This window comes from Leucoraja erinacea, chromosome 27, assembly GCF_028641065.1.
Source record: "Leucoraja erinacea ecotype New England chromosome 27, Leri_hhj_1, whole genome shotgun sequence".
Taxonomy (NCBI): Eukaryota; Metazoa; Chordata; class Chondrichthyes; order Rajiformes; family Rajidae; genus Leucoraja; species Leucoraja erinaceus.
Genome location: NC_073403.1, coordinates 13,570,284 through 13,591,316, shown reverse-complemented (window position 1 = coordinate 13,591,316; position 21,033 = coordinate 13,570,284). Strand labels below are relative to the sequence as shown.

At 39.6% G+C, this 21,033-nt stretch overlaps 1 protein-coding gene across 1 annotated transcript in view; it reads right to left on the bottom strand.

The window, feature by feature from the left end:
* Positions 1–21,033, bottom strand: part of map3k3 (mitogen-activated protein kinase kinase kinase 3) — a 100,891-nt gene that overhangs the window by 53,208 nt on the left and 26,650 nt on the right. Inside the window, exons 5-8 of the mRNA XM_055657091.1 lie at positions 15,747–15,846; positions 10,806–10,919; positions 7,283–7,403; positions 3,319–3,452 (exon numbers count right to left, since the gene is read on the bottom strand). Coding sequence (XP_055513066.1) covers positions 3,319–3,452; positions 7,283–7,403; positions 10,806–10,919; positions 15,747–15,846 — 469 coding nt within the window. The remainder of the gene's footprint in view (positions 1–3,318; positions 3,453–7,282; positions 7,404–10,805; positions 10,920–15,746; positions 15,847–21,033) is intronic.

Sequence of the window (21,033 nt, the reverse complement as noted above, 5' to 3'; positions counted from 1 at the left end):
TCTATGAAGTGTCATCCGTGAAGACACAAGATAACATCACAATACTGGTGAGAATTAATATCACAAAGCAGAAGGGCTTCCACCTTTTCACGTACCACCTTCATGACTATCTTCTGGGCCCACCCCAGTCAAGGCACTGCCCAACAAGCTGTGTTGCATATTAAATGTTAACTCATGGTTCAGGCTTCTTTGGCCAACTTTTAATGTTCAACCAATATCACTGAAAAATATATTCTAGTCTCAATGTCACTGCTGTTGGTGGATCTTTACTATGCTTAAATGATTTGCTGAATTTCCTATGTGGTTAAAGTGACTGGACTTCAAAGATAGTTAAAATAATTCAGTGACTCTGATGTGGTTTGGGGCACCCCAAATTCATGAGAAGTCCTGTGCTAATGCAAGTTCAGATTTATTTTAAAATGGCAAATGACATGAGTTTTTCCTTCAGGCCCAGACAGAGTAAATAAATTATGCAGAAAGAATGAAGTATATATACTCTCAGTGAGGTAAAGAGCAGATGGTGAGTCAGTGAGGTCGGTTCTGGCAGGGTCCCACCATCTGCAGCACAAGCAGAGACCCGCAAGCAGATAGCTTGTCTGTCTGCGTTCTGTGTAGAAGAATGTTACAGGAAGTGAAAGCTGTGGAAGGCTACTTGTACAACAGCAAAACATCAGAACTGTGCAACTGTAGGTGCTTTCACATCAGAGAGATAAACTGCAGCCTTTCCAGTAAACCCATGGGCACAGAGGGGTATTTAGATAACAGGCAGACAGTTTATGGTGGCAAGGAGACAAGCGATAGAGTCATGAGTGGGAACAAGTCTACATGTTCAGAGGCAGCGTGAGCTGCAATACTATTCACAGCAACTGCACAAGCGGGCACTGCACAAGGATAAACAGGAAGAGCTGAATATGGTAGAATAAGTGACTTGCCGTTGTCATTGATTCAATAATTATGAAGACACAGCCATTTATAGATGTTTGTTGTGTTGCACACTTTGAGAGGTGACTTTAAACAGGTGTATTAAATTATATGGGAAATAGATAGGGTGAATGCACTGTGTCGTTTTTCCAGGGTAAATGATCAGAATCTTGCTCTCCGGAGAAGGGGAAATGAAGAATTAGAAGGCATAGATTTAAGAGGTGAGGGGGTAAGTAATAGGAACTCAAGGACAACGTTTTCCCACACAGAGAGCAATGGGTATATGGAACAAGCTGCCAGGGAAAATTGAGGCAGCTACAATTACAACATTTAAAATACATTTTGGCTTGTACATGGATAAGAATGTTTTGGAGGCATATTTGCCCAACATTACAAGTTTGGATGGGACATCTCGGTTGGTATGAAAAAATTGGGCCGAAGGGCCGGTTTCCAACTGTATGGCTCTGACTTCCACAGTCTATATAAAACCTATTGTCTCATAACAAGCATCCATTCAGAAATTACTCAGCTACATGTGGAATTCTCAAATTGTTCACATTCAGCGACACTTTTTTTTCGATGTCTCCCCTTCCCAACTATACCATTTTGTTTCCACTTTTAAGACTGTAGCCGATATTAATTTGATGCCAAGAGGTTTTGCAGATTGAGCCAGAAATCAGAGGCCCACCTGGAATGATTCACTCACAATGAAAACAAGTTAGTCACACTCCCAGCTCCTATTTGGGAAGCAGCAGAAGCTGCACTTTAACCTCACGGGTCTTGGAGGACACTTCCTTCCTGCCTTTTGAAGGGCAAATAGTGCTGCTAATCTCCGTAAAGTCATTCCTCAATTTAAGAAAGAGAGGGGTTCCTGGAAAACCTTTCAGAATTATTTTTAAAATTTAAAAGATTGGGTATTTCAATACATCGCATTTTAATAGATTGTGCTTGTCAAAATGTCACACTATTTTTATAGCAAAAATACCGTTGCTGCAAAAGAGCAAATAAAACATTTGTAAATTGAACAATTACTGGATAAAGCGGCTACAACCAGGATATTGTAAAACTGTCAGCAACTGGCCAATGAAAATGAATGAAGTACTAACATCACGGTGTCTCTTTGCTGTACATGTAAATATTGACATTAATTTGCACCACATAAGTGACCACAAAGCAATTACTGGGACAGTCCGTCCGGTTGGCAATAACTGAGCAAAAATAAAAATCAAGAAAATGGTTAATTATTATTGTCTTTTAGAAAATTAGTTAATTTTCAGTTGCATGAGACGGGCACATCAGGACCCATTTCAGCAAGCATGTTGATGATTTAGGTTTTCTTTTGGCAGAGTGTTTTAAGTGATTTGCAGAATCATAAACTGTATCAAAGGATTGAAGTTTAGGCAAAGATAATAAGGACTTTACAAGGTTGATGAGGCTGGCTGAGTGATCCACCTCACACGGAGAAATCATTAGGAAGGGGCTCATTTGCAATATTTCTGACAAAACTCTGAGATGTCAGATCTTGTCAATAACTATCGACATTGCTCAGATGCTTTTGACGCATCACATGGGAGTCAGGTTTCCAACGTTCCAGCTATTGTTTAGGTTTACTTAACATTGGCAATTCCTTCCCTGCATGATGCTATTAGCTATCTGGTTGATTCGTGCTATAAATTTCTTGCCCGTCTCCCCATTTGGGAATAGCACTGGAAGAGAAATTAAGCATCAATACAAGATAGAATTTTAAATAAAATTTTCCTTTATCGAATACAAGCCCAAAACGTGGCTGGTCAAGTGCTGAATTGAGAGGATGTATCCGGTCAGACCTCCTGTAGAGCGAGGTTGATCTGCACAAGCAGGTTTTGATGCATGAAATTCTAATGCCATTCCAACTGCAGACACACTTCAATTTTGTGACCTTAACACGGGAGCTTAAGTCAGAATACAAGGAGCTGAAGAGCGATACTCTGTCTGCTATAAATACACTGAAATACATTAATGACTGTCATATACATTGATGGTGTGGATATGAATGTAGGAGGCAGAGGCAGTTCTGCTGTAATGTGTATTTCCATAATGCAAATTGGCTCTAACACAACTGATGAATTAGGAACACTGTGTTAACAGGGTTAAATTTGTTATGAAATTATTATTTCCATCAGGAAATACAGAACAACTTAAAAGCTACTTTGGAATTGACAAGCAGAATAAAAACAACTGTATCGCTAAACAAAAAGGGATTCATATTTTACAATGCGTGAACATGTTGGTCATATATTTAAATGATTGGGAATCACTGATGTAATGAATATCCTCAAAGGGTAAAATAACCGTAAGAAATCATGACTTTTGTTTCTTGTATTTCAGTACACATTATTGGCCAAAATCTTTACTCACACTTTGTTCCATGTGCTCAGGGATGAATTCCCCCTCACTGTGAATGCTGGTGTAGGACCCTTGGCGAGCTATCCGCTGTTGCCGTTCTGGAACATACCCTGGGGGTGGAGAGCTTCGACCAGTGTTTGGAGAACCTGCAATAGAGAAACACCTGATCAGTCTGAAGAAGGGCCTTGACCCGAAATGACACCCATTCCTTCTCTCCAGAGATGCTGCCTGTCGCACTGGGTTACTTCAACATTTTATGTTTACCTTCGATTTAAACCAGCATCTGCAGTTCTTTCCTACACATAGAGAAACACCTAACCAAGTAAAACAAATCAGCATGCAGCGTATTTATTAATGGGCCAGGTTGCAGCATTGTTGTTCGGAAGGACTTGGGTGTTGATGTGTATGTACAGCAGGTGTATAATAGTGGAAGAGTATTCAAAGAATAATGGTGGGAGTTCAATCAAAACTGACCAAGGGGCTTGACTTGGAATATGAAGGCATGCCATTGCCCCTCACTCCGGAGTCTATAATCATGATGGGGATAAAGAAAGGGTTTAATGCAGTCAAGTGGTTGAGTGAGAGCTATTGATATCTCTATCTAATAATGCAGCAAGATGGTATACAATCAATCTAAAATGATCATGAGAAATCTTGTATAATCGGGTTCCAACCCCAAATGTCACCTATTCTTTTTCTCCAAATATGCTGCTTGACCCTGCTGAGTTACTCCAGCATTTTATATCTATCTTCTTGTATAATTTTGTTGTTGTGCTAATGTGTTTTTGTATCTGTCCCCCCAGTTTTGTGTCAAGCCTAATAAAATAGGCTCAGTTTGCATATGTTTAAGTAACTGTGCAGGATCAGTGCAATAAAGGGTCGTGTTTGACGCATCTGTCTGGTTCGTCAATATATCCAGAAAGTTATCTGAGGAATTTCGACATTTTATACCCTATTCACTTGAGAAAAGACAAAATATTGCAAGATCCTTTTTATGGGCTGGTGTTTTGCAAGCCTCTCAATGAATAATGCAAATTAGCACCTAAATGTGTCTATTGTGCGATTTCACAGTGGAAGCTGTAAGCAATCTTTAAACTGCTTATTGTATGATTTTGCTTTCCAATTTTCTCTTTGCCTCGACTGCAGAGAAAAAAGAGCCAATATTACAGATGGATGTGTTCAAGAAGGAACTGCAGATGCTGGAAGATCGAAGGTACACAAAATTGCTGGAGAAACTCAGCGGGTGCAGCAGCATCTATGGAGCGAAGGAAATAGGCGACTTTTCGGGCCAAAACCCTTCTTCAGACTGATGATGACATACTGGATGACATACTGACTGATAAATGAAGTTATCTGAAAGTTGTAGAATTTATTATCGAGTCCAGAAGGCTGAAATGTGCCCAGACAAATGAGGTGCTATAAGCTGAAGAAGGGTTTCGGCCCGAAACGTTGCCTATTTCCTTCGCTCCATAGATGCTGCTGCACCCGCTGAGTTTCTCCAGCTTTTTTGTGTACCTTCGATTTTCCAGCATCTGCAGTTCCTTCTTGAATGCTATAAGCTTGTGTTGGGGTCACCGCGAGAGCACGAGGCCACAGCACGATAGATCAGAGTGGGATGGGAAATTAAAGCGGCATGGAATGGGAAGGTCAAGGTCACCCCTGTGGACTGAATGCAGGTGGCCCACAAAGTGATCGCTCAACCTGAGCTCAGAATGCGGTAAACGAGATTGGAAGTACAAGTAAATCACTGCCTCACAGATAATTCTGTTTGGGTCCCTGAACCATGGGAAGGGAAGAGGTGAGCGATAAATGCAGTTACAAGGGGCAGTGGCAATGATTTGTTAACAATGAGGACAGTTAAGAATTAACCACACCATTTACCCTGGAATCACAAGGGCCAGAATGAGTAGCCTGGAATATTTGACAAATGAGATTTATAACATTTTTGTCTTTTTCTTCTCTGCAGTCTTCATACACCAAAGGCTTGGTGTTAACTTTGAAATCAAAGTTTTCTTTTCTGTGATTTGGAAAAGTGGCCATTAAAAAGTTTCACAATTTCATCTCCAAGCTGGAGAGTTCGACTAATGAAACAGCACTCCATGAGGTTACTGGCAGCGCAGGAATACAAAATATTTATTTCAACATTCTCATTCTCTTCCAAATGAAACAAACCAACAAGATAATGTAACATTTGGCTCAAATGCATTACTACGTCCCCACAACTTTCACTTTTTCCAACACATCTCAAACGCTCCTTCACACAATACTAAAAGCAGTCCTTATCTGATTGGCCAGCCTCCAAATATTATTGTGGAAACAACATCTCGCTAACAGGAAGGGGAAGTCTCGCAAAGCCATGTATATCAAAGGAAGTGGATGGAAAAACAAGAGCATTGAGCTCTGGACCATTTTCATCCTGCCTGATCTTTATCTCTCCCACAAATACAAATGCAGCTAAACTCATATCATGTTCACAGATAAACACACAACTGAGTAATATGCTACTGCTGCATCACAGGCCTTCTGAGATCTCTTACACCCTCACTGTAAAACAAGCATAACATTCATAACACGACACTTAGAGGGAATTAAACAAAAAATCAATAGCAAGGATTAATCTAGCAAAAGCACCACAGACACTATTAAGAAGATGCTTAAATATTCAGCTACTGAAGTCTAGAGATAACAAAACAGTATCAAAAAGGTGATGCTGTAGTATTTGCTGGTTTAATATACTTTGCACATTCCTTTTTTAAATCTGGCAAGGTGCACTGCAAGATCCCTCAAGGTGAGAATGTGCATGCATCATATACCATACTACCTATTGTCTATCATTGTGCCAAGAGCAACTATATCATCTGACAGATTGACAGAAAATCAAATCAAATTTATACTAGCTTGATTGACTGATTCCAGCCCAGAATTGAAATGAAAGTGGGGATCCCTTTTGCAAAAAGGAAAGAACTCCTGGTTTTCCAGTGGGACCGCTGCAGAGCAGTTGGGGATTTACCGGTTATTGGCTGATGATAGAAAGCAACAAGCTAGGATCTTACATTCTTGAATTTGAGGCATTTGGAAAACAAATGTAGTTTCTCTTTCAATTAAAAAAAAAATTGGAAAATGTAGAGCGATATAAAATGCAAGAGGTCAGCCGAGAGTGGTAAGCAGTCAGAAGTGGGTCAGAAGTCGGGACTTTAAATGGCCGTGGAGACGGTACGAGCCGGGGATGGATTGGTAGGTCATTCCATTTACGTTCAGTTTACATTTTATGTTTTTTTTTTTGTTTTTTTTTGTAAGTTCCTGGCACTCCATGGTGCTTTAGAGACACGGGAGAGGTGTCATTAGCGAGCCTGGGGTGTATTGTTCATTCATTATCATGCCATCTTTGTTGACCCGGAAAAACGGATAATCTAGAAATGCTCTGGACCAGAGGGTGGCAGAAAAAATAAATAAATTGGTATTCGACCTGTACTGTGCACATTTCTGGTCTCCCTCCTGTTGGTAAGGTATGATTGAACTGGAAAGGGCACATGAAAGATTTATGAGGATGTCAGCATTCGGGTGTTGTGTTAGGAGAGGTTGGTTAGCCTAAGACTTTTTTCCCCTGAAATGTAGGGGCGACCTTAAAGAGGTGTATAAAATCACGAGGGCCAAGATAACGCCACCATCTTGTCCGCTGGGCAGGGGATTTAAAATTAGAGGGTATTGGTTTAAGATCCATGGGGAAAGATTTAAAAGGGACCCATGGGCAAATTTATCATACAGAGAGTGGTGTAAATATGGGCTTTAAGAGCAAGTGGCACAGATTGGTACAAATTATGACAGCTAAAAGGCACTTTGATAGGTACATGCATAAAGGGATATGGGATTGTCACAGGGAAGTGAGACCAGCTCAGTTAGGCAACTTGATCTGCATGGATGAGTGAGGTTGAAGGGTCTGTTGTATAGCTCTATGACTCTATACCTATATACTCACCGACAGAGAGATGTCGGCCTCGTGACTCTGGCGGCTGGTAGATTGTGTTGAGAATGTCCCCGACAGACTGAGAGGCCTTTATGCGGACCTGTTTCGAAACAGCAGGAGGTGCATGTGTTGTCTAAAAGTTTGAAAAAAGGAATTAGATAAGCACAACCAAAGATTTCAGTTCCTTCTAACAACTTCATTTGTTACAGTCCTAGACTCTCTTTATATTACCAGTTGCCAGCAAGCATAACAAGTGGATAATGCTTGACCACAAGGAAAGGCATAGCTGCCTCACTCTTCACTGTGTAATTTGGTGATAGCACATTGGTGAAGTTACCAGCAAGCTCATACACCGAAGGCCTGGACTAACAATTTAGAAACCAGACTTAAATCCCACAATGAGGCTGTGGAGTTTAAATTCAGTTATTCTACAATGTTAATTGATAATTAGAACTGCAAAGATTGTGGCAATGGTTTGCTATTAGCCACCACAGGGGTAAATATATATTATCTTGCCTGGTCAGCCCACGTGTAACCTCTGAACTCACAAAAATGTGGCTGACACACTGGGGACGGCACAAGAGCACAGCTGCTGCCTTACAGCTTCAGAGACTGGGTTTGATCCTGGCCACAGGTGCTGCCTGTACGGAGTTTGCCCGTTCGCCCTGTAGCCGTGTGAGTTTTCTCCAGGTGCTCCAGTTCCCTCTGAAATATCATGACTATGATGGGTTTCGAAATTTCTTTGAGGAGTTAAATGTATTTTTGCTCAAATTTCACTCGCTACACCTGATTTAGTTATTTGCACAACACAAATGTGGTGCTTTACTGGCACACACAAATCTAAAATTAAATCTCCTAAAATGAGAAAATTAGAATAGTAAGAAAATACTACTGTGTATCTATTCCCACTATATAATATTCCCTTAACTTGTTTTTAATCCACCAATAAAACAAACTTTGTATATTATTGAAAAAATGTTTAGTCAGCAGATGTAGGTGACGTTATGCAGTGACTTACATAGACCGCCGACAGAATTTATGCAGAGAAGCTTAAAATAAAAACACATCTCAGTGTCCCAATAAATTTCTGTGCTGAACAGGAAATAGCAGCTCACAGAAGAACAGTGATTTCTGTGAAAACCTGCCATGTGTTTCTACATTACTCACAGCACAAGGAAAAAACAGCCAGCAATCTGAAACAAAAACCTTCTCACTTCTGGCACTGACCAACCTGAGAATTCTGAAGGAGAACAACAGGATCAAGCAATAAATCCTGGACCACGGCTCACAACGAATCTCATTTTGTCGGAAAGATAAACATTAACTGAGTTCTGATGGGCTCCAGTGGAAATGCAAACGTCTGTTGTAAAAATAAGCTGTCTGTGATTTTACCATGTGTAACATTTATAGCATGGAGGGATTTCATTTTTGATCTTCTTTATTCATTGGAACACCTGGCATGAAATGTATCCATTTACTACTAGTACCTTCAATGGAAATTAGAACTAATCCATAGCAGGGAGGGATGGGGCAAGTGGAGGGAAAAATAATGCACACCATATAACCACACAATGCATTATTTATTTCACAAACCCCATTTTACACAGGGTACTCATCCCAACAGTTCTACGAGTTGTTTACACTCTGCACAACTCTATGCCAAGACTCCTTTATTTATTCATAACAAATTATCCATTCTCCCTTTAATATATCTCTCTCTTACATCATGTGTGATAAGCCCTACTTTTCTGTGTATTATTCCTGGATATCCTTGGTGGATTTTTGTGACATTATATTTATGAAATTTTCTCGGTGACAGGCAGCCACTATATGACAATAATTGGGCCAAAGGATACCTTCTTCATTCAAATGTACTTGATGGGACCGTGGTTAGGCAGAGGGTCTAAATTAGAAGAGAGTTTTCTCAGGGTAGAGAAGGTTTTGATGGAAATGCTTACATTAATTGCCTAGAGTGGAAATAAGGAGAATTTCTATGAACTGTTATGGTATAGAAAATGCTCCTCCATTGAAGGTAATTGTACAGCCCCTTTAAAGACACAAAATACCAGATCAACATTAAATCAGCACTAGTTCTGATCAACTATTAGGGCAATTATTAGTCAACATGTTGTTCACACCAAATGTTGCTGAATTACTCATTTACGTATATTCAAAAGGTGAGCATACGCACACTATTCTCATTAAGTGCAATTTTGATGGCAGCCATTGAGAGTATGGATAAATCACTGGCGGTACAGCAAACACCCAAAAAGAGATTGTCATCATTATGGGGGAGCTCTCGTGAATTATGTTCAGTTCCAGCATTACTCCACAATAACAACAGGTTGAATGAAAAAATTAAATATTTCTAAATGTGGTTAGAATGCTCTGAATTAACAAGGATCATTGAAACTGTTGAATGCTTTTACAATAAAAGCAGGGTATTACTGATTTGCGATCCTTCATCAACTTCGTTTTGTAAATGTCACAGCTTCTATGTCACATAGGTTTCACAGAAAACCATGCTGCATTCTAAGTATGTATCATTCTTTCATCCCGCCAGCACCAAATCAAAAAGACCAGTTGTCCCAGGGTCTTGTGGACAATGAAATGGTGGGATCTTTATCAGCTAGGTAAGTGGCCCGAGGAACAGCTAACAGAGCTCAATACAGATTAGTTCGAGGTGTTGCATTTTTATTAATAAATCCAGAACAGAATCTTTACAGTGAACGCTGGGTCCTGTGGTGTGTCACAGAAGAGAGAGACCCGAGGCCATAAGTAAATAGTTCCCTGAAAGTTACAGGAAAGATAGGGTGGTGAAGGTGGCATTCGGCACAATCGCCTTCATCAGTCAGGACATTGAGTATGGAAGTTATGTTGCAGTTGTACAAGACTATGCTGAAGCTGCACTTGCAGTATTGTGTACAGTTTTGGTTACACTGCAATAAGAGTGTCATTAAGTTAGAAAGAGTGCAAAAAATATTTGCAAGAATGTTGCCAGGGCTTTGCTTGGAGGGATGACCTCATACATGTGTATAAATGCATGAGAGGCATAGATAGGGTGGATTCACACAGTCTCTTTCCCAGGAAAGGGGAACCAGGGCATAGGTTTAAAGTGAGCGGGGGAAGGTTTAAAAGAGAAATTTGACGCAACTTCTCCATTCAGAAGGACTTTCCCAATACGGAATGAGCCGTCATAGAAAGTGGTTGACACATGTACAATAACAACAAATTATTGAATAAACTGAACTGCAGCATTCTGAAGGAACTCTGGCAGCTTTACTGCAATGTTTTTACCATGTCACACTTTCAGCTAGCAACTGTGATTTCCTGGCGTGCCAATCTCATATAATCTGAGAGATTGTATAATGGACATTTATAATATAGATTTTTCTCAAAAATTATGAATGAAACATTTTTTTTTACAACAAAACTCAAATTACCACCTAACATTTCCACAAATGATTTCCCATTATTTATTTTGTTAAATCAATTTCAGAATCAGGATCTTGAAAAGGAAAACAAGATCACTTACGTGGTTTTTCTCCCGAGCTACAAGCAAGATTTTCAGGCTCTTCATACTGAAGCTTCGATCAAGCAGATCAATGGCTTTGTCAAGATCATCCTGGTTTCGTAAAGGAATTAACAACTGGGAGAGAACCAAACCCAATCAGAATAGATATATGCAATCGCACAAAAGTGAGCCATGAGTCATGAAGAAACTTTACACAACATACACTAAAAAAAATTGGTGGTGTCAAATGATCAAACTATTAAGAATTAAGATAGACACAAAAAGCTGGAGTTACTTAGCGGGACAGGCAGCATCTCTGGGGAGAAGGAATGGGTGGCGTTTCAGGTCAAGACCCCGTCCTTCAGACTGTACTTAAGAATTACAACAGGATCTTTAACAGCTGAGCAAGTGAGCTGAGGAATAGCAAAAGGAGTTCAATTTAGACGAGTACAAAGTGTTGGATGTTTATGAAGTCAAAATCAGGGTAGGATCATTACAGTGAGTGGCGAGGCCCTGGCAAGCATTGCAAAGCAGAGGTATATAGGAGAACACAGACATAGTTCCCTGAAAGTGGTGTTGCAAGTAGATACGGTGCGTAGAAGCCATTTAGCTTAGAAGGTTTATTGTAATCATGTCTGGTTACCTTTAATTTTTATCTGCCAGTAATTATGTGGGTGGGATTTATACCTAGTCTTGGGCGTGTTTGTGGCTAGGATTCTGGCACAGACTTCCAGATAGTTTAGTTCGATGAAGACCATGGGGAAGATATAGTTTTCGACCATGATCACGAATGAAACGTATATATGCTGGAAGACGATGTACTTATACAAGAAGAAGTTTTTATAAGTGATTTTACTGTTTTGTACTACCACAATAAATAAACTATTAATCAAGAGACTGTTTCCGGAATATTCATCTTTTGACGGCTTTGAATGTCTCGTGGAGAGCTCGTGAAATGCGTAAGATTACCTTCTGAACCATGGTCAGCAAATTAGTCACTATCGGGGGTTAAAACCTTGAGAAGTCCTAAGAGACTGTCACTGCACAGTGGACTCAGTGGGCCGAAGGGCCTGTTTCTGCACTATCTCTAAACTAAACTAAGCTATGCCTCCGGGAATTGCAGGAAACGCTGGGACACCAGCAGACCCAGGTTCCGTGCGCTGGACAACATCACCAGTTTCTATACATACAACGAGGACATGCCCTTCAGGAATCAGGAGAAAATAAAACAGATGGGAATTCAGAGACCTGGTGAGTGGCAGATGCTGTCCACAATACCTTTCCTTTTGGAGCAGTGGTACTGTGGGTACATTTAGTTTAGTTTATTGTCATGTGTACCGAGGAATAGTGAAAAGCTTTTGTTGCATGCTAACCAGTCACCAGTCTTCGCCATGGATTTTCACCTTGTCATGGTGGAGAAGCTTGTGTGGTCCTGAGATCCTGAGAGCGATGACGTCTGGAGCTATGCTCCTGGTAGGGCCACCAATGGCGGTAAGGTCAAGGGGGAGGTCTCTGACAAAGAGCAATCCAACCACAACCTCAACGGTGGAACAGGCGGAGGATGATGGCTGACTTTAGTGGAGTGTCACAACAGCTGGGAATGCGGATGAAGGCAGCAGAAGGCTGTCTTGGATTCCATGCCACAGGATTGTGACCCAGATCTGTCAAGGACCGTGTGGTGGCTGTCTGTGCACCAGTCTCCCCACGTTAAACAAAGTCACGCACAGGCATCCTCCATGAGAGGACAGTCATACTCGTTTTGAGTGACCACCGATGATGATGATGACATGGTGGTAAAGATTTTCAGCACGCTGGCTTTCATCAGTCAGAGAATTGAGTTCAGAAATTTGGACGTTATGTTACAGTTGTGCAAGGCATTTGTTAGGACGTATTTAGAGTATTATGTTCAGTTTTGGTCACGTTGCTATAGAAAAGATCTCCATTAAATTGGAAAGTGCTGAGATTTTAGAGTATGTTGCCAGGATTCGAGAGCCTGAGGTACAGAGAGAGGTTGGGTCGGTTAGAACTTAAATTCCACAGGACAGCGAGGATGTTCTCATGGAGGTATATAAAATCATGATGCACTATGGCAGGATGAATGCTCAGTCTTTTTCCCACGGTTGGGAATCAAGAACTAGAGGTTTAAGACAGGAGGGGGGGGGGGGGGGGGTAGGTATAGGTATATGGAATAAGCTGCCCTCTGACTTAGTTGAGGCGGATACAATAATAGCATTACAAGACATTTGGGCAGGTACATTAATAGGAAAGGTATTGAGAGTAATGGGCTAACCACTGGCAAATTTGACTTGCTTAGATGGAGCATTTTGGCCTGCATGGATGAGTTGGGCACAAGTGCCTGGTTCTGTGCTGTATTACTCTATGACTTGATCGATCACAACCAAAATATTCTGGACACTAGAAAAGATAAGGCAGCTTGGATCATGTGCAGAGGAAATTTACCAAAATAATTCTGGGGGTAAGGAGCTTAATTTACCTGGAAATACTAGGGAAGCTGAGATATAACTCCTTGCTATAGAATTAGCGTATTGCATTCTCATTGTCACTTTCAGCTCACTGACCACAATTCTTATCTGTATTTGGCTCTTAAAAGATACTGGATATTAGAACGTTTTTATCAAAAGTGATCCACCTGATGGAGATATTGGTTGGCCAGTCAAACCCCACCCAATTAAAACACATTTACAAAAAAAATAAAAAAAACTAATTAAAAAAAAAAAAAAAATCCTTACCCTTCTTTCTCACAGAATCAAGAGATGAGATCAGATTCCCTGGTTTAAATGCTGAAATATCTCAGCAATCTCTTACTCTGCTACTAGATTCCAGTGACAGAATATGGATGGAAAATCAATGGTGGAAACCAGCCAATAAGTTCAGAACTTCTCCATTCATGCAGTAGCCCTGAAAGCTGCTACCCCCAAGGCTGAAACCCAGATTGAAATCAAAACCCAACTAAAATATGGTTCATTTCAACTGTGCAACACTGATTATAGATCACCATGCTCCTCACGATCAACATTTGTTTCAACACTTCTCTTATAACCTGCTAAACACTCCTTGTTATAGAATCAGTGTATTGCATCCCTATTGTCACTTTCAGCTCACCAACCATTATTCTGATATGCATTTAGAAGTTAAAAGATATTGGAAATTAGAATGTTTTTTCTTTGAAAGTGGTCCATCTGGTAGAGGCAGATTTGATGTTAAAAGCCCAATGTATTATTCAAGGGCAAGCCTGAAGAAGCCAGAGAGAATGGAATTACATTTTGTACAAAAAGGTACAGTTTGCAACAGGGCAAGAGCTGAAGTGAAGTTGCAGGAAACTATGACTTGTCCAGGATTTCTTACTGGCAAGAGGTATAGAGCCGATAACCCGGAGTCATGAATTGTGAGGAGAGATATAGTCACATTTGACACGTAAAAACAGACTGCAACTGCAGAATAATTATTGCAGACGAGAGGCAAAGGCTGGAGAGATTAAGGTACAAGCATCTCTGTATTGCAGGAATAATTATTGCAGACCACCTGATGGCAATATGGGGTTGGCCAGTCAATACCCCACAAAATGATTGGACTTAAAAAAAAAATAAAATCCTTACCTTCCTTTACAATCAAAAGATGAGATCAGATTCCCTGGTTTAAATGCTGAAATATCTCAGCAATCTCTTACTCTGCTACTAGATTCCAGTGACAGAATATGGATGGAAAATCAATGGTGGAAACCAGCCAATAAGTTCAGAACTTCTCCATTCATGCAGTAGCCCTGAAAGCTGCTACCCCCAAGGCTGAAACCCAGATTGAAATCAAAACCCCACTAAAATATGGTTCATTTCAACTGTGCAAACCTGCTTACAGATCACCAAGCTCCTCACGATCAACATTTGTTTCAACACTTCTCTTAAAACCTGCTAAACACTCCTTGTTATAGAATCAGTGTATTGCATCCCTATTGTCACTTTCAGCTCACCAACCATTATTCTGATATGCATTTAGAAGTTAAAAGATATTGGAAATTAGAATGTTTTTTCTTTGAAAGTGGTCCATCTGGTAGAGGCAGATTTGATGTTAAAAGCCCAATGTATTATTCAAGGGCAAGCCTGAAGAAGCCAGAGAGAATGGAATTACATTTTGTACAAAAAGGTACAGTTTGCAACAGGGCAAGAGCTGAAGTGAAGTTGCAGGAAACTATGACTTGTCCAGGATTTCTTACTGGCAAGAGGTATAGAGCCGATAACCTGGAGTCATGAATTGTGAGGAGAGATATAGTCACATTTGACACGTAAAAACAGACTGCAACTGCAGAATAATTATTGCAGACGAGAGGCAAAGGCTGGAGAGATTAAGGTACAAGCATCTCTGGGGAAATGCAGCGCGTGCGGTGAAATGATCATATGGCCAGATTGTAATAACTCATTCAAGAACTTTATTTTCACCTTCCATCACAGTGAAGAATGTGTAGGAGTCACCGTGATGGATGTTTATGTTAAAACATGTTTATTTGAGTCTGTTGCTTTCTTAAATTGTATGACTGGCCTGGCCAGTGAATTTCACTACACCAATTGGTGTATGTGACAATAAATTAACTTATGAAGAATGTTGGGAAAGAAAAAAAAAGATATCATATGAGACCGATTGTGGAATGAGAATATTAAAACATCTATTAAAAAAAAAGAATGGAATAACATCTTTAAAAAAAAGTGAAAAATGGGTGAGAAATGAAAAAGGAAGAGAATGACGAGGAGAAATCGATGACAAGATGCTGGCCAGAGAGGGGAAGATTCAGAGAGCATACGGGCCACTCACAAACTAAATTATTTAACAGATACTTGTAGAGGTGAGAAATTTCCAGAAAGTAGAGTACAATGGGGAAGAATGAACAGACAAAGACATTAGGTTCAATTGAGGAAATAAAAAAGTGTAAAAGTAGTTTGAGCCTGTAATTACCTCATTGTTCGTGTAGTTTAAGTCCATTAGCTGCCCAAATACTGTTTTGACTTTTTGGTGCAGTTCATCATATTTGACTGGACGGCTGAATTGTATGATTCTGATAAGAGGACAAAAAAAAATGTTAAAACACAATTCAAGACAGTTGAAACTTTGACTGCTTCAATTTCAACAATAATAGGTAGCTAAACAGCATTAACAGCTCAGTGACAATTAAACACACAGGACATGAAAGATACATACTATTTAAACACTCTTTTAAAATGTTATAAACTAAGTTTGCAACTTAAAAAGGTAAGGTAGTACAGGTATATTTTTTGAAACATGGTTCTGGTGGAAAACAGAACATGGTTTTGGAAGGGTGCCAATTTTTATGTAGGTGCAGTAGAGTTTTAGGAGCAGCAGAATTTTGCTAATAAGTGAAAACTAAAACCAATACAAAATTGCTGAAATTACTCCGATCAGACAGCATTTAAGAAATGCAGTTTCTTTCAGGTTGGAGAGCTTTCATCAGAATATGTGGTAATTGACCTGGAACTTTGACCACACCTCAATATCTACAGACGTGGTCTGACCTGCTGAGTACGTCTCAGTCTTTATTGCATCAGAACTGTAAATGTGGAGAGATTGTGTTTATTCTCTTTAGACAGGTTTTAGAGAAAAAAAATCAATGAAGGTGTTCAAAATCATGACAAAAGCAAATGGAGACATAATGGTCTGTGGTGATCTCATTCTGTGAGATTTTAGGTTTCTGTGATTTCCATATCAGTCCAACTCTTTTCTTGACCCCTATACATATCTGATGTGTCAATGTGGGCATCTCTTGTGTAACCAAAGCAAAAGGAGTAGTGTGATCTACCATGACCTAGCTATCAAGGGTATCCCCACAAGTGAAGGAGGCATGAATTCCAGCAGGAAATGAAGCTATGGCATGAATTCCATCGGTTAGGGCTAAGGGTGCTAAGTTTATGAAAACCAATGGTAAATGGATGAAAGTGAGAAAGGGGCAGGATGCCAAAATCAGAGGATTATACTTGTATGATTGGTGAGGGTTATAGAAAACAGGCAGGATAAAGCCTTGGAGAGATTTTTACATAAAGAAAATATTTAATTTGAGGCAGTGTTCAACAGGGAGCAATGAAAATTTAGTGTGCGTAATGGTGATAAGTGAACGTTAGTTAGGATTCAGATCTTCTGATGTATGGTTCAATATCAACATACAGTTAATTAATCTTAAAACCAGGTCACCCTTCCACTTTTACCTTCAAATCATAAAGACTGCTGCCAAACAAATATTCGAAGTAGAAGCATTCCAGTGCCTTCTACTTCTTGTCGGTCAAATTTGTTTTTCACATTTCCCCATGTTTTGCATAGTTGATGCAATTACTGATGCAATTGTTTTCAGAACACACATTGTAAATGTTCGGAAATGAATACATGCTTCTCAACTCTAGTGCACAATTCAATGGCAAACTTTGTTTTTAAGTTTTTTAATTATGTGCTTGAGCCCCAATTCCTTCCATCTACCTTGCATTTCTGTGGTTGGATAATGGCATCCCTGCTCAAACCACATTGCCTGTTCCAAATGTAACACAATGAGTGTGACAATCTGACCCAGCCATTAACCTCACACTTGAATGTCACCAGTTCCCGTATAAACTCTGAACTAACATTATGTATTTTTTCTCCCTAAACAATCTTATCAATATTAAAATTATAACAAAGCAATTGAACAAAAATACTTGACTATTTTGCCAGCCAAGGTATTTCACTTGGCAGGGAATCTGACTGAATCAATACTATACCCCCACCCCTTGTGAAATGCACTCCTTAGACAAATATTTGCCGTCTTAATATACAAACTATGCAAAATTTAATGCAAAACATAACTAGATTACTAAATACATTTGAAGATCAGAGTTTATATGTTTATTTGTTGAGAACGGAATGCACAACATTATTGTTAAGTCTGAAGAAGGGTCTCGACCTGAATCGTCACCCATTCCTTCTCCCCAGAGATGCTGCCTGTCCCGCGGAGTTACTCCAGCATTTTGTGTCCACCTTATTGTTAAGTACGCTCCGCACCTCAGTTCAGAGCCTTCAGCTTTGTGATGAAGTCATGGGCATTAACTTCGCACTGGTTGTTTTATTTCCATTGTCAATGCTCTCTTAAACTCTCTTGACAAAGAATCATAGGATTCACCTAATCCCATTCAATGCTGAACTGTTTTACACTAAGATTTATATCCTACCCTCTAGTCCTAGCCCAAGGTAGGCTAATACATTTCTGAGGTCTATCTACTTAGTGTGATTATCAAACTCAAGTTCTGTGCAACTCAGTGAAACATAAAACAAAGCACTCAGTAAAATACAAGGGAGATCAATATTACACAATGGTTGAAATTACAGCATGTAGCAATACCAAGTCTGCAATTAGCAGGGTAATTATGCCATTTACATTAGGGTAAAGTCTTGTTTTAATGTACCTCTTTATAATGGATTTTGATTATAGTGTATTTTGTGTAAATAATATGACATAATAAACAAGGGTTTAAAGGGATATGGGCCAAAATATAGGCTAATGGCATTAGCTCAACATGCCAACTTGATCAGCATGGACAGGTTTGTCCAAAGAGGCTGTTTCCATGTTGCAGAGCTCTATAACTCTAATCCTGTTATGATCTGTTGTGCTCTCAGAAGTCCTTGAACAAGCAAAATATGTATTTACACTATTTAAAAAAATAACAATAAATGGCTTGCATTTCTCCTCCCCATTAAATTACAATGAAAACACAATGTACTTGCACTATAACACCAGCATAAGTGAACAACCAAGAAAACCAAGCCCAAAGCACTATCTAAATTGATTATACAAACTTATGCTACGGACATATGCAATAATCAGTTACCTACATGTTAACAAGCACATTTTAAAAAATGATCGTGTAGATGCATATAATTGGGGATATCAAGTGGACACCTCCCTTCACTGGCGTTTCCTTGAGTTAGGCCCACGACACCTCAGGAAGGCTCAACACTTAGTTCAGGCAGAATAATATGATTACTTGGTTAAAAAAAATACTTGAAAATATGGCATTCATAAAATGATAAATAAACCTTCCAGTTTACTGCTATTCATAATTAAAAGAACAGAATACAAAAGCAAAAAAGATCACATTAGAACTTTGCTCTCACGGTTTCTATTTCATTTGTTATATTGTGGACAGTTCGGAGCATCACATCAGTAGATGCCTTAAAAAGGAAGTTGAAGTGATTTAAAATAGTAAACACTCGGGATGATCATGCAGATGTCGCTGAGGGAGAAAGTGTTAATGCTTCAGGTTGATAAAATATCAGAACTTATTTTATGAATATTTCCAGCATTTTCTGTTTTATTTCAGCTGTAAAGCATCAGCAGTTACAGTTACAGAAATGAGTCACCAGGAAACTCCAGGGATGAGAGAGCTCATTATTGAATAGAGGATAGTTGCATTTGGAAATGCACCACCAAAAGAATAGTGTCTTTTTTTAGCATGGTCTTTCAAAGTGCAGCATACATAGTGTATATTTTGAAAAGTTTATTTTCATAAAGCATTTATTGACATTAGTGTGGAATTTGTCTTAACCTCATAATTTTTGATTGAAGTGGTAAACAAGTAAACTTAGACTCCCAGGTAATTTGGCAACCAGCTAGACATGGGGCATTGAATTCATGTCACGGAAAGAATGTTACACTGGAAAGTAATTTAAGGACACAACCAATATAATGAAAAGTTATTTTAAAAAGCACGGTACCCTCTGAGTGTAGCTTAGGAATACAGTGTAGGAATTTTGTTGAGATAAGGGTAAAACAGGGGAAATCAAAATGACTACTTTAAATAAAGCAGAGCATTGCAGTGCATGTTTTTCAGCTGTGGTATGTAGAAGCCGATAGCCATGGCTCAAAGTTGATGAGATCCAAATTATAAAGCAGAACAGCGAAGTTTCAAAATTTCTAGATTATTATCTGGCCTGGGGCAAGCAATCAGAAAAGTGAGCAAGGCTCAGAGACTGGTGCTCGAGTTTTGTTTCACAAGACTGAGAAGGGGGCAGGTTCATGTCTAGGGACACTGATCGCTCATGGTAGAGATTCATTAACCCAGGTTTTAACTCTGTATGCTCTCTACAATGCAGACAGTCTTCATTTTAAAATACAAGAATAAAGATATTTTGCTACAGATCCTAGGTGAAAATGTATCTGGAATATTGGTTACAGGTCACCTGAAGGGTCCAGTTCCTAAATATTGTCTGTCCATTCCCTCAATAGATGCACCCTGACCTGCTGAGTTCATCCAATACTCTGTGTTTTGCTTACGATTCCAGCATCTGCAGTTTCTTATGTCTACAGGACTGGTCTCGCAACTTAAGGAAGGATAGACTTAAAATTAAGGAAGTGCACCACAGGTTTACTAGAATGTTTCTTGGTATGGTGAGTATATCTTAATAATGATTAAACAGACTGGCTCTAAGCTCATTTGAGTTAAGAAGAATGAAAGATGATATCAAATTGCTCGCGGGTGGAGGCAGAAATGATGCTTCCTCCAGCTGGGGTGTCTAGACAGAGATCAGTCTAAAATTAAAGGGTTGACCATTCAGGACCGAAGATACAATTTCTTCACTCAGAATGGGGCGAGCCTTTGGCGTTCGTAACACAAAAGGATAGTGTCGCATCCGTTACCGAATACTTTCGGAGCACAATAGATTTTAGATATTTGTAACTCGAATACTCCAGAAAAATTGAGTAAAAAGTTTACCGGAGTTAATAAAATTCTGGAAAACAATAAAATACGTTGTCACCTCGGCAAAAGGATGGAGCCCCTAAAAAGGTCTGGTGAAATCAACGGTGCAAATTTGTGGAAGGCAACAAAGAAAATCTATTTTGTTGAATATTCTAAGCTCAGAACTCATGCAATTATTAACACATCTTGAGAAGTGCCAAAATGCGTAAGAAGGAAAAAGATTGACTTCTCAAACTTCATCTATTACAAACCCACTGACTCCCATAACTATCTTGACTACACTTCTTCCCACCCTGTTTCCTGTAAAGACTCCATCCCCTACTCCCAGTTCCTCCATCTACGCTGCATCTGCATCCAGCATGAGGTTTTCCATACCAGGTCATCGGAGTTGTCGTTATTATTTAGGAAACGGACGTTCCCCTCCCATTATAGATGAGCCTCTCACTAAGGCCTCTTCGATATGCCACAGCTCTGCTCTTGCTCCCCCTCCACCATTTGTAACAAGGACA